Consider the following 15,366-nt stretch of genomic DNA (forward strand, 5'->3'; position numbering starts at 1 on the left):
TACAGGTACAAAAATGTAACCTGATCTCTTGTCTATTCTTAGTTTCACCACACTGGCAGATTTTGGAATGTCATTGGAACAAGTATCTCTTCCTTTGTCAATACCCACGATCCTATGCGGTTACTGTCTGTGCTCTTCCTCTGCAGAGATCAAATACTCGTGGGTTTTCAATGGACGCCCAAGTTTCCTGCTGCAGGATACCCGTCGCTTCGTCTCCCAGAGGACCGGCAACCTGTACATCGCCAAAGTGGAGGCCTCCGATGTGGGGAACTACACGTGTGTGGTGAGGAACATGATGACCAACACCACCGTTTACAGCTCGCCCACCCCCGTGGAGCTGCGCAGGGACGGTAAGCATGCTCCACTGGCTCCTGCTTATCCTGCACGCTGAACTTGCCTGTGCCGTTGCAGGGAGTGAAAGCTAAGGAGATAAAATCAGTCATCTGTTTGTTTTTCTGCTGCTCAGGAGTGGGTTGTGCAGTATTCATACTCTACAGAGCTGTGGGTCTGAAACTCTCTCTCTCTCTGCATGAAAAGAAACGTTTAAACATTTACATATGCAGAGTGCAGCCACACACACACACACACACACACACACACACACACACACACACACACACACACACACACACACATACACATACATACACACATACATACATACATACATACATACATACATACATACATACATACATACATGCACATACATGCACACATGCACAGGGAGATTCACCTCAACCTCATTACTGCTGATTATACAGTGTGTGCCACTTAAGATTTGAGCTGGAGCAGAGATGTTATCCAAAGTCATACAACCCCTGAACAAAGTATTGCTCTAAAGCATATCAACATGCAGGCTTGCCCTCTACCATCCTGTCCTGTGCCACAGGTCTTGCATTTAATTAGAGTTATAGAACACAATGTTCACTTGGTTTGAATGTATTTGATTTTCTTTCACCTCACACAGCTGTAATGGCAGAGTATGAGCCAAAGATCGAAGTTCAGTTCCCAGAAAGTCTTCATGTCACCAAAGGATCATCAGTGAAACTGGAATGCTTCGCCTTAGGAAAGTAGGTCTTAACTGGGATCATTATCTAGAACACTGTAGCAGCATCACGTAGTCTGCATATGCAATGAAATATTCTGAGAATGTACTCTGTTAGTCATGGCCAGAGATGGCACACATATCCCATGGCACACACCACTGTTAGATACTGTTGTTAGTGAAAGTATACACACCCCTTGCACAGTCGTCACATTTTTCTGCCTTAAAATTACATCTAAAAATGTATTGTTTTCCCTATTGATCTACACAACCTGCTCCACATCTTCAAAGTGATTGAAAAATTAGAGAAACATTTAGACATTATTAAGAAATACAAAATGAGGATGTCTTGATTGCGCATTTCTTCACACCCCGGACTTAATACTTGGTGGAAACACCTTTGGCAGCCATTACAGCTGTGAATAATTTTGAATAAGATTACCAACCTGGCACAACTTATCCATTGTTCTTGTCAAAATTACTCAAGCTCAGTAAATTTGGTTGGATCATTGATGGACAGCAATATTTGAAACTTGTCAGTGATTTCTTAAGCAGATATACGTCAGGACAGTGACTGGACCATTCAGCAACACTCAACACCTTTTAGAAAGCCATTCTGGTGTGTTTTTGGCATTACAATTTGTGTAATTGTCCCACAGAAAAATACAACTCTATCCAAGTGTTAGGTTTTCAACAGACTGTGGCAGATTTTCCTCAACAGTTTTACCAGGGCTTTGCTGCTAGCATATTTATTTTGATCCTAACATACTCCCCAGTCCCTGCTGGTGACAGGGAGGATCAGGTGTTGAGTGTTTCTGAGTGGTCTAGTCTCTGAGTTAAATCTGCTTGAAAATCAGAGACACAATTTGAATATTGCTGCCGATCAATGATTCCCAACCAAATGTACTGAACATGAGCCATTTTTACAAAAACAATGGACATGCAGTATATTCCCCTAAGAGTTGCGAAAGTAGAATATTATTTCAAATTATTCACAGCTGCCAAAGGTGCCTCCACCAAGTATTAACTCTGGGATGTGAAGACATCAAGACATTTAAATGTTTTAAATTATTATTAATTTGGAAAATGTTCTATCTTTCTTTCACTTTGAAAATGTAGAGTAGGTTGTATAGATATGTAGGGAAAACATCTAATGTAATCCCTTTTTAGATTTAAAGCAGCAAAATGTGAAGACTGCAAGTGGTGTGTAGACTTTCACTAGGCACTGTATCTATGTCTGGCAGGTAATGTCTTAATACTAAGTGTCAGTATCAAGCATGTGGCTGTGGTGACCTTTACTACCTGACCTCTCCAGCCCAGTGCCTGCCATCACATGGAGGAGAACAGATGGGAATCCCCTCCCTGGCAAGATGAAAATCAACCATTCCAATGGGGTCCTGGAAATACCATATTTCAGACCGGAGGATGCTGGTGCATATGAGTGTGTTGCAGAGAACTCCAGAGGAAAAAACATTGCCAAGGGGCAACTCATATTCCAGAGTATGATCGCTCACAATGTATATAAATTAACAATTGTATGTTGCTTTTGTGATATGTGATAATGAATTGAACTGTACAGAAGGTTATGAACAGTCCAAATCATGTTTTTCATGAAATTGGATGAAACCAGATCAAAGTATGATGACCAAAGTATGAAAAATGACTTTTGCTTCTACATTGATAAAGTGATCATAAAGCACTGGACCCCACCCCCCTGTCAAACACTTAGATTCAGGAGGCGGGATTATTACGGGGATATGGTAACATCACCTTAACCCTCTCATTTTAATACAGCAGTGGTGAGATGATATTCTCGTACCTAATTTAAATAAGTACCGCCTTGTAACCAACAACGGAGAAGGTGTGTTTGCAGAGGAGTGTGGTTATATATAGCTAGATAGCTACTCTACTGATGTCAAAATTTGTCCATAGGGTGTCAAATCTAATTAAAAGTTTACCCTATTCATCTATGACAAAGATGTGTCCCCTTTCGTCTGTGTCTGGTGTTAGCTAGTTACTGGCTAGCTAGGTCTTCAGCCAGCATTAAACAATTGGGGGGAGGGTAGTTCAAAACTCCGACGCAGTTTTCAAGTCAACACATCCATCAGCCGTAAACCACATCACAAGAGACAAAAGGGAGATGTATAAAACATTTTTGACATCATTGATGCAATTTCGATGTTGTTTGACTTGCTTTGTGTATCACCAAATTAGCTTGAGATTATTTTGCTGTAACACTGCATCCAAGTTGCTTGACATAGGCGTTTCAAAGAGCTGTCTTTCAAGGAGAAATCATGAATTTAAGCTCCCTGGCCACTCAGCCTGTCTTTCCAACTTCCTGGTAGTTAGCCATGAGAGAGAAATGTTTTATCTCAAATATTGCTCATTTCTAAACAAAACAAATACTATGGGGGATATTTTAGTCACTCAAAAGTCTATTTTACATGGGATTCAGAATTACTTTTCGGGACCTTTAACTTTATTTCCCATCCTTGTAGCTGCTTCTTAATATAATAATAAATTGATTAAAAGCAATAAGTTGTTTTCAACTTTAAATTCTTAACATGAAATATAACTAATAATAACTAACACATTGTTTGAATGCTAATGATTTTATCTGTCCTTTGTCAATGTTTAGCTAATCAAGTCTAATTAAAATATCTGGTCCATAAATTATGGATACATTTTGGTCATAAGTCAGGCCTGGAAAACCTTTTGCTCACTCTATGAAAGGGCATTATAAAGACAGGATAATCTGGAATGAATGTGTACCAATTAACCTTTATGTTTAGTCATTCTGAAGTGGCTAAGTCGTTGTCTTGCCAACTTGAACACTGCCACAACTCAGTTGGTCCTTAGAGAAAAATTCAAATTGCATCCCAAGCTTAGGACAGCTTTCAGCTCTATCATACAGCTAGTCTTTGTGCCATTAATTATTGAATTATTTAGGCCAATAAAGACCAGTTTTGCATTAGAACTGTCAATATAGATGCTGACATTTTGAAAGTAAATTGTGATATTTATTCTACAGATGTTGAACATCTGCACTGGGTACAGACGTTAAAAGATGCTCATATGGCTATCGAGGCTAATCTTCAGTGGGAGTGTAGGGCGAGCGGTAAACCTAAACCCGTGTACAGATGGCTGAAGAACGGGGAGCCCCTGGTGTTGGAGGTGAGAATGACTACAGAATTTGAATGTGTAATTGTGCAATCCCATTAAGAACTAGTCTAACCATCTTAAGACCCCTTTTCATCTCAGATCAAAGACATGAGATCAAACATTAAGCCAATTTTTATTTCAGAATTCTACCCATCAAAGTTTGCTGCAAAGGTCACACACAATCATCAGAGATATTACAATCATCAGAGATATTACAGGGCATATAAAACTGATACACACAGGAAACTTTTGAGCGTGAAAAACCCAGTAGCCTTGTAGTTATTAACACAAACCGCTGCGCCTGGCACCTGCTACCATACTCCGTTCAAAGGCACTTAAATATTTTGTCTTGCCCATTCACCCTCTGAAAGGCACACACATACACAATCCATATCTACATTTTCACAATTGCTTATAAATCCTTCTTTAACCTGTCTCCACACTTTCATCTACACTGATTGAAGTAGATTTAACACGTGACATCGATAGAGGATCATAGCTTTCACCTGGATTTACCTGGTCATTCTATGTTAATGTTTTCTATACTCAGTGTGCAGTACCAGTCAAACTCAAACGTTTGGGCCCTTATACTCATTCAAGGGTTTTTCTTTATTTCTACTATTTTCTGCATTGTAGAGTAATAGTGAAGACACATGATGTAGTAACCAAAAAAGTGTTAAACAAATCAAAATAGATTTGAGTTGGGAGATTCTTCAAAGTAGCCACCCTTTGCCTTGATGACAGCTTTGTGCACTCTTGGCATTCTCTCAACCAGCTTCATGAGGTAGTCACCTGGAATGCATTTCAATTAACAGGTGTTTCTAGTTCATTTGTGTAATTTGTTTTCTTCTTTAATTTGTTTTCTTCTTAACCTGTTAGGGATGATGCGAATTTTCGCAGCTTTTTGTAAAAAAATTGCGTTTGAGCCAATCAGTTGTGTTGTAACAATTTAGGGGTGGTATACAGAAGAGAGCCCTATTTGATAAAAGCTCAAATAAGCAAAGTGAAATGACAGTCCATCATGACAGAACATTTCAACAAAATCAAATCAAATCAAATTTTATTTGTCACATACACATGGTTAGCAGATGTTAGTGCGAGTAATAACCAACAAGTAATCTAGCTAACAATTCCAAAACTAATACCTTATAGACACAAGTGTAAGGGGATAAAGAATATGTACATAAAGATATATGAATGAGTGATGGTACAGAGCGGCATAGGCAAGATACAGTAGATGGTATTGAGTGCAGTATATACATATGAGATGAGTATGTAAACAAAGTGGCATAGTTAAAGTGGCTAGTGATACATGTATTACATAAGGATGCAGTAGATGATATAGAGTACAGTATATACGTATACATATGAGATGAATAATGTAGGGTATGTAAACATTATATTAGGTAGCATTGTTTAAAGTGGCTAGTGATATATTTTACATCATTTCCCATCAATTCCCATTATTAAAGTGGCTGGAGTTGAGTCAGTGTGTTGGCAGCAGCCACTCAATGTTAGTGGTGGCTGTTTAACAGTCTGATGGCCTTGAGATAGAAGCTGTTTTTCAGTCTCTCGGTCCCAGCTTTGATGCACCTGTACTGACCTCGCCTTCTGGATGATAGCGGGGTGAACAGGCAGTGGCTCGGGTGGTTGTTGTCCTTGATGATCTTTATGGCCTTCCTGTGACATCGGGTGGTGTAGGTGTCCTGGAGGGCAGGTAGTTTGCCCCCGGTGATGCGTTGTGCAGACCTCACTACCCTCTGGAGAGCCTTACGGTTGTGGGCGGAGCAGTTGCCGTACCAGGCGGTGATACAGCCCGACAGGATGCTCTCGATTGTGCATCTGTAGAAGTTTGTGAGTGCTTTTGGTGACAAGCCAAATTTCTTCAGCCTCCTGAGGTTGAACTTTCAAGTGCTATGATGAAACTGGCTCTCATGATAACTGCCACAGGAAAGGTAGACCCAGAGTTACCTCTGCTGCAGAAGATAAGTTAATTGGAATCAACAGCCTCAGAAATTGCAGCACAAATAAATGCTTAATGGAGTTCATGTAACAGACACATCTCATCATCAACTGTTCAGAGAAGACTGCATGAATCAGGCCTTCATGGTTGAATTTCTGCAAAGAAACCACTACTAAAGGACACCAAAAATAAGAAGAGAATTGCTTGAGCCAAGAAACACGAGCAATGGACATTAGACCGGTGGAAATCTGTCCTTTGGTCTGAGTCCAAATTTGAGATTTTTGTTCCAACCGCTGTGTCTTTGTGAGATGCGGAGTAGGTGAACGTATGATCTCTGCATGTGTGGTTCCCTGTGTTCCATGTGTGCGCTTAGTGGGACTATCATTTGTTTTTCAACAGGACATTGTCCCAAAACACACCTCCAGGCTGTGTACGGGCTATTTGACCAAGAAGGAGAGTGATGGAGTGCTGCATCATTTACCTGGGGCCAGATTCACAAACCTTCTTAAGGAAAAAATGGCAGTTAAGAAGAAAGGTCTTCTTAACTATAAACTTAAGGAGAAAGTTAAGCTAAGTTACTATTCCTCCAAAAGGTTATTGGAAATTCTCTTGCGCTATTTCTTATGTTTCTCCTTAAGCAAAAAGTTAAGAAGAAGTTAGATTCTTGAAAATTAAGTTATTGGAAATGTTCTTTAAATTCCAGATGGCTAAACCCTTGTCTTAAACTCAGGACAGTGAGAGAAAAATCTCATGAAAGCAATTGAACATGTTTAATTCACACAAACTTCATCTGAAAGTGTCAGTATGTATTATTTAAAACCCAAGAACATGTTTTAGAATAGTAATCTCAGTTGGAAATTTGCTAACATGATTGCCATTGCTAGCTAGCTAGCTAGCTAAATCAGTTGCCTAGCAACAAATATCTTAAGATGATACGTAGGAAGATATTGGAGGAGTTTGTAAGAAAATCATTAAATCTTAAGAAATTGTTGAGGAATTGCACTTACGAATTATCTTATTGCACTTACGAATTATCTTATGAACTTGTTATTTTTTTCTTAAGCAGCTTAAGTTTTTGCGTAATAATTGTTTTGTGAGTCTGGGCCCTGGCCACCACAATCACCTGACCTCTACCCAATTTAGATTGTTTGGGATGAGTTGGACCGCAGAGTGAAGGAAAAGCAGCCAACAAGTTCTCAGCATATGTGTGGAACTCCTTCAAGACATTTGGAAAAGCATTCCAGGTGAAGCTGGTTGAGAGAATGCCAAGAGTGTGCAAAGCTGTCATCAAGGCAAAGGGTGGCTACTTTGAAGAATCTTTAACACTTTTTTGCTTACTACATGATTCCATATGTGTCATTTCATAGTTTTGATGTCTTCACTATTATTCTACAATCTAGAAAATGGTAAAAATAAAGAAAAACCCTTGAGTGAGTAGGTGTCCAAACTTTTGACTGGTACTGTATATTTAAGCAACAAGGCCCGAGGAGGTATTGTATATGGTGCCTGGACACATCCCTTAGCCGTGGTATATTGGCGATATATCACAAACCCCCGAAGTGCCGTATTGCTATTATAAACGGGCTACCAACATAATCTTAGCAGTAAAAATACATGTTTTGTCATACCGTGATATACCACGGCTGTTAGCCAATCAGCATTCAGGGCTTGAACCACTCAGTTTATAATTAGAGTTTTATCACACATTTCACATCCTATACTGAGATGTGTTATTGAGGGTGTATCTCTCTTGTTACCAGGACAGGATACTTTTAGAAGGTGGACGATTGGCCATATCCAGGATCAACCTGTTGGACTCTGGGATGTACCAGTGCCTGGCAGAGAACGAACATGGAGTCATCTATGCCAGCGCTGAACTCAAGGTTGTAGGTAAGTATATCTGGATGACTCTAGTCTGTAGTATTTTTTTTGTCTTATTTTAAAAAACTGAAGCCAGAGACACAGCAAGGTTAAGACATGTACTAACGCTGTCAGTAGAAATTAACAGAAAGTGAATATCAGCTGAGCCATGGTTTTAAGCCACATTTACATAATTACTTGATAAAGAAAGTCAGCCAGTGGTTTTTCATGAAATTACATTTTTATAATTGACTATGATGCGTTTGACAGTTTGGCTGATGCATACATACGGTAGCTAGCTGCTGTGCCACTGCCTCGTCAAAGAGAACAGAATGGTTTCAACAGGGTTTGTTCTGTTCCCCATGCAGCCTCTGCACCTGACTTCTCCAAGAGTCTTGTGAAGAAGTCCATGCTGATCCAGAGAGGGGGGGAGGTGATAATGGAGTGCCGTCCCCATGCGTCCCCAAGGGCCTCCATCTCCTGGCGGAGAGGGGGAGAGTTTCTGAAGGACAGCAGGAGGTACTGTCGCAATAGGGTCGTTCCATGAAATAAGTGCCTTTTTGTATTTTAGGTAGAAATTGTGCACTAATATTGAATTTTAAAAGCCTGTTATGTTAAATGAATCTCCCTTCAGTACAGACGACATGGAGAAATGAATACATCTAAATGTTAATATGAATTAAGGCTTTCTAAAGCTCTGTCAACCGTGTCACTTCTAGGAAGAGTTCATTCCAGAATGTATTCAAGGTTCACCATCACTGTAAAGCCCGAGCTAAAAAGTCATTTCTGAAGATGAATCACATGAAAAAAATAGATTTGATTCCCTCATTTTAAGGTCAACCCTGTTACGTGAACTGAACTCTCGTTTTAATATGTTTAAAATATTCCTTTTTTAATTTAAAATTGTTTGGTTTTAGAAACATTGTACAATCATTGAGTAAATGCAGGTGAGCTGGTTCTACATTTTTTTTTTGCCATTTTCTGGTGTTTTGTGGTGGAAAACTGAGCATGTCGAGCATAACACAACATCAACCCTGCTACCCATAGATAGACAGCTAGAAATGTTTTACAATTGCATTTTTGGTGAAGCTTGCATTCAATTGCATCTCCCTGTTGCTCACAACAAGCTTCCATTCCCCCTGTCACAGGTGAATTTATGGCTGATTTTGGATGAAATCGTCAACCCTGTTACGATCAACCCTGTTACGATCAACCCTGTTACTTTATTTGGCACTTAATAGGCACTAACTATAGTATTTTGCTCAAAAGGCACCGAATTGGTGGAATGACCCAATAACTGTACCAATCGCTGCTCATGCCATTGATGGCTCGTGTATAAGGGCCCTTCTCCTGGGAACTTGCTAGTCTCTCGGGCTCAACGCTGTTTGTGCCTCTAATCAAGGGGACGGTGACGTGGTGAGGGGGCTTTTTGCTAACATTCTCTCTTTTGCCTGTAGTTCAATAGAGATGTCCAGAACCTTGCTAGAAGCCTGTATATCTCTGTATTCAGGGATGTTCTATACAACACCTTCACAGTTATGGTAGGGACTTTCATGTTCATTATGATGACCTTGATCTTTCAAGCTTGTATTCAGCCATGGCTATAAATGATACCTTGTAACCTCTCATGCAAGCCTCACAGCCTCACAGCTTCACAGCTGACAAGTTCACTTGAGGTACTAGTCTTAGCACAGAAGGTCTGTGGGGACAGTGGAACTGCTGCATAACCCTGCTGCAGCTACACTAAACTATAGTAAATTACTGTACTGCAGTCCTCTGAGAGAAAGACTCTGCCAAAAGCAGGCTGTGGACCAAGAGCTGGAAAATAACATATCCAGGATACCACCGCCCACCCTCTCTCTGTGTGTGTGTGTGTGTGTGTGTGTGTGTGTGTGTGTGTGTGTGTGTGTGTGTGTGTGTGTGTGTGTGTGTGTGTGTGTGTGTGTGTGTGTGTGTGTGTGTGTGTGTGAGAGAGAGAAAGAGAGAGAGAGAGAGAGCAAGAACAAACTATGTGAACCCTTTGGAATTACCTGGATTTCTGCATTAATTGGTCATCAAATTTGATCTGATCTTCATCTAAGTCACAACAATAGACAAACATAGTGTGCTTAAAACTAATAACACACAAAGTATTGTATTTTTCTTGTCTATATTGAATACATCATTTAAACATTCACAGTGTGAAAGTATGTGAACCCATAGGCTAATGACTTCTCCAAAAGCTAATTGGAGTCAGGAGTCAGCTAACCTGGAGTCCAATTAATGAAACGAGATTGGAGATGTCGGTTAGCGCTACCTTGCCCTATAAAAACACTCACAAAATTTGAGTTTGCTATTCACAAGAAGCATTTCCTGTTGTGAACCATGCCTCGAACAAAAGACATCGCAGAAGACCTAAGATTAACAATTGTTGACTTGCATTAAGCTGGAAAGGGTTATAAAAGTATCTCTAAAAGCCTTGATGTTCATCAGTCCACGATAAGACAAATTGTCTTAGAGGAAGGAAGAAAGTTCAGCACTGTTGCTACTGCAGTCCCCAAAAAACTTTTCTACACGTCTAAAGTTTGAAACAGTGCACCTGGATGTTCCATAGCGCTACTGGCAAAATATTCTGTGGAAAGATGAAACTACAGTTGAGTTGTTTGGAAGGAACATACAACACTATGTGTGGAGAAAAGGCACATCACACCAACATCAAAACCTCATCCCAACAGTAAAGTATGGTGGAGGGAGCATCATGGTTTGGGGCTGCTTTGCTGCCTCGGGGCCTGGACAGCTTGCTATCATCGACGGAAAAATGAATTCCCAAGTGTATCAAGCCATTTTGCAGGAGAATGTTAGGCTATCTGTCTGCCAATTGAAGCTCAACAGAAGTTGGGTGATGCAACAGGACAATGACCCAAAACACAGAAGTAAATCAACAACAGAATGGCTTCAACAGAAGAAAATATGCCTTCTGGAGTGGCCCAGTCAGAGTCCTGACCTCAACCCGATTGAGATGCTGTGGCATGACTTCAAGAGAACAGTTCACACCAGACATCCCAAGAATATTGCCGAACTGAAAGAGTTTTGTAAAGAGGAATGGTCCAAAATTCCTCCTGGCCGTTGTGCAGGTCTGATTTGCAACTACAGAAAACGTTTGGTTGAGGTTATTAAATCCAAGGTTTCACATACTTTTTCCACCCTGCACTGTGAATGTTTACATGGTGTGTTCAATAAAGACATGAAAACGTAAAATGTGTGTGTTAATAGTTTAAGCAGACTTTGTTTGTCTATTGTTGTGACCTAAATAAAGATCAGATCAAATTTCATGACCAAATTACGCAGAAATCAAGGTATTTCCAAAGGGTTCACATACTTTTTCTTGCCCTTTACATTACTCAGCCTAAACATCAGCGCCACAGGTAACTTCCACAAAGCTGTGAACGATCAGAGAAACCAGGCAAGAAGGGCCTTCTATGCCATCAAAAGGAACATAAAATTCGATATACCAATTAGGATCTGGCTAAAAATACTTGAATCAGTTATAGAATTCATTGCCCTTTATGGTTGTGAGGTCTGGATTCTGCTCACCAACCAAGGTGGCAAACACAAAATGGGACAAACACCAAATTGAGACTCTGCATGCAGAAAATATCCTCTGTGTACAACGTAAAACACCAAATAATGCATGCAGAGCAGAATTAGGCCGTTAATTATCAAAATCCAGAAAAGAGCCGTTAAATTCTACAACTACCAAAAAATAAGTGATTCCCAAATCTTCCATAACAAAGCCATCACCTACAGTGAAATTAACCTGGAGAAGAGCCCCCTAAGCAAGCTGGTCCTGGGGCTCTGTTCACAAACACAAACAGACCCCACAGAGCTCCAGGACAGCAACACAATTAGACCCAACCAAATCTTGAGAAAACAAAAAAAGAATTACTTGACACATTGGAAAGAATTTACAAAAAAACAGAGCAAACTAGAATGCTATATAGCCCTAAACAGTGGGTACACAGTGGCAGAATACCTGACCACCATGACTGATCCAAAATTAAGAAAGTGTTTGACTATGTACAGATTCAGTGAGCAGCATAGTCTTGCTATTGAGAAAGGCCGCCATAGGCAGACCTGGCTCTCAATAGAAGAGGCTATGTGCACACTGCCCACAAAAATAGGTGGAAACTGAGCTGCATTTCCTAAACTCCTGCCAAATGTGTGACCATATTAGAGACCCATATTTCCCTCAGATTACACAGACCCACAAAGAATTTGAAAACAAATCCAATTTTGATAAACTCACATGTCTATTGGGGAATTTTTTTGCAGTCACAGCATAAATATTTGTGACCTGTTGCCACAAGAAAAGGGCAACCCTTGAAGAACAAACACCATTTGTAAATACAACCTATATTTATGTTCCATTTTGTACTTGAACTATTTGCACATCATTACAACATTTGAAATGTCTTTTATTTTGGAACTTTTGTGTAATGTTTACTGTTAATATTGTATTGTTTATTTCACTTTTGTTCATTATCTATTTCACTTGCTTTGGTAATGGAAACATATGTTTCGCATGCCAATGAAGCCCCTTAAATTAGAGAGAGGGAGCTCACCAGCAGCACAATGTTTAGTGTACTCCTCCCACACTCCCTCTAATTCTGCATCTTTAATTGGGGTAGTGTGGTTGAGTCAGATGGAGGGTGAACAGGAGCCTTGGAGGTACTGCTGCTTTTAGGCTGTGGCCTGAATCGATATGTGCTGCCACATTTCCATAGTCTTTCCGTAACTCAGTGGACGTGCCTCAACACGTGAGCAGAGCGATTGATTAGTTATCATATTCCTTTGGCAGTCATGTGGAAAAAGATAAAGAAGTGATTATGCAGGCTGTGCGTCTGGACGAGAATAGAAAATGCACAGCATTGACCAGCGTTTCTTTCTTAAAGCAGATAGTTCTTTACGTTTTATTTGTTTTGCAGCTCATTGCCCCTCAGGCCATGTTTTCAGCACGCCTCCATCACTCAATATTTGATATTTTTGTCAATAAATCTGCCCAAAGCACCCTATGTCAGGCATGGTCTCAGCTCAGCCTGAGTGAATTCATATTTTTAAGAGCTGCAGTGAAATTGTTTGATTTCTGAGCTTGCAGTTCACAGCTTTTGTTTTTGATTTGCTGGAACAGAGTGTCACAATAGCTAGGAGTTCATAGCCTACGGAGCTGTGAGGGGAACGGCACCTCAGTACCTCCAGGCTCTGATCAGGCCCTACACCCAAACAAGGGCACTGCGTTCATCCACCTCTGGCCTGCTCGCCTCCCTACCACTGAGGAAGTACAGTTCCCGCTCAGCCCAGTCAAAACTGTTCGCTGCTCTGGCCCCCCAATGGTGGAACAAACTCCCTCACGACGCCAGGACAGCGGAGTCAATCACCACCTTCCGGAGACACCTGAAACCCCACCTCTTTAAGGAATACCTAGGATAGGATAAAGTAATCCTTCTCACCCCCCCCCCCCCCTTAAAAGACCTAGATGCACTATTGTAAAGTGGCTGTTCCACTGGATGTCATAAGGTGAAAGCACCAATTTGTAAGTCGCTCTGGATAAGAGCGTCTGCTAAATGACTTAAATGTAAATGTAAATGTTTATGCATGTTTACATTTGTTACATTTTGTTATATTTTAAAATGAAGTACAAACATTAAAAACCCAATGTTTGTGGAATTTGGCAAACAATGAATGAAAACAACTTCATTGTTATGAGGTTACTTTTGTTACGTTGTATAAAGTAAACCACTTTGTAATCTAGATTGTGATGTGGAAGTTATACAAACAATGGGGAAAATGTTGCAAATAAACATTTGAAGTCTGAAGTTTACATACACTTAGGCTGGACTCATTAGAACTCGTTTTTCAACCACTCCACAAATTTCTTGTTAACAAACTATAGTTTTGGAAAGTCGGTTAGGACATCTCATTTGTGCATGACACAAGTCGTTTTTCCAACAATTGTTTACAGACAGATTATTTCACTTATAATTAACTGTATCACAATTCCAGTGGGTCAGAAGTTTACATACACTAAGTTAACTGTGCCTTTAAACAGCTTGGAAAATTCCAGAAAATGATGTTGTGGCTTTAGAAGCTTCTGATAGGCTAATTGACATAATTTGAGTCAATTGGAGGTGTACCTGTGGATGATATTTCAAGGCCTTACTTCAAACTCAGTGCCTCTTTGCTTGACATCATGGGAAAATCAAAAGAAATCAGCCCTCCACAAGTCTGGTTCATGCCTGAAGGTAGCACGTTCATCTGTACAAACAATAGTACGCAAGTATAAACACCATGGGACCATGCAGCCGTCATACCGCTCAGGATGGAGACACGTTCTGTCTCCTAGAGATGAACGTACTTTGGTGCGAAAAGTGCAAATCAATTGCAGAACAACAGCAAAGGACCTTGTGAAGATGCTGGAGGAAACAGGTACAAAAGTATCTATATCCACATTAAAACGAGTCCTATATCGACATAACCTGAAAGGTCGCTCAGCAAGGAAGAAGCCACTGCTCCAAAACCACCATAAAAAGCCAGTCTAAGGATTGCAACTGCAAAATAGAACTGTTTGGCCATAATGACCACCGTTATGTTTGGAGGAAAAAGGGGAAGGCTTGCAAGCCGAAGAACACCATCCCAACCGTGAAGCACGGGGGTGGCAGCATCATGTTGTGGAGGTGCTTTTCTGCAGGAGGGACTAGTGCACTTCATATAAAAAATGGCATCTTGAGGGAGGAAAATGATGTGGATATATTGAAGCAACATCTCAAGATATCAGTCAGGAAGTTAAAACTTGGTTGCAAATGGGTCTTCCAAATGGACAATGACCCCAAGCATACTTCCAAAGTTGTGGCAAAATGGCTTAAGGACGACAACAGTCAAGGTATTGGAGTGGCCATCACAAAGCCCTGACCTCAATCCTGTAGAAAATGTGTGGGCAGAACTGAAAAAGCATTAGCGAGCAAGGAGGCGTACAAACCTGACTCAGTTACACCAGCTCTGTCAGGAGGAATGGGCCAAAATTCACCCAACTTATTGTGGGAAGCTTGTGGAAGGCTACCTGAAACGTTTGACCCAAGTTAAACAATTTAAAGGCAATGCTACCAAATACTAATTGAGTGTATGTACGCTTCTGGCCCACTGGGAATGTGATGAAAGAAATAAAAGCTGAAATAAATCATTCTCTCTATTGTTATTCTGACATTTCATGTTCTTAAAATAAAATGACCTAAGACATGTAATTTTTACTAGGATTAAATGTCAGGAATTGAGAAAACTGAGTTTAAATGTATTTGGCTAA

The 15,366-nt window shown here is 40.3% G+C and overlaps 1 protein-coding gene across 1 annotated transcript in view; it reads left to right on the forward strand.

Annotated features, from left to right (window-relative positions):
• LOC115143413 (contactin-4-like) overlaps positions 1-15,366 on the forward strand; it is a 175,018-nt gene that overhangs the window by 144,727 nt on the left and 14,925 nt on the right. Inside the window, 6 exon segments of the mRNA XM_029683821.2 lie at positions 147-350; positions 971-1,073; positions 2,364-2,548; positions 4,080-4,222; positions 7,934-8,063; positions 8,402-8,552. Coding sequence (XP_029539681.2) covers positions 147-350; positions 971-1,073; positions 2,364-2,548; positions 4,080-4,222; positions 7,934-8,063; positions 8,402-8,552 — 916 coding nt within the window.

Source organism: Oncorhynchus nerka, linkage group LG15, assembly GCF_034236695.1.
Source record: "Oncorhynchus nerka isolate Pitt River linkage group LG15, Oner_Uvic_2.0, whole genome shotgun sequence".
In the NCBI taxonomy this organism is placed as follows: Eukaryota; Metazoa; Chordata; class Actinopteri; order Salmoniformes; family Salmonidae; genus Oncorhynchus; species Oncorhynchus nerka.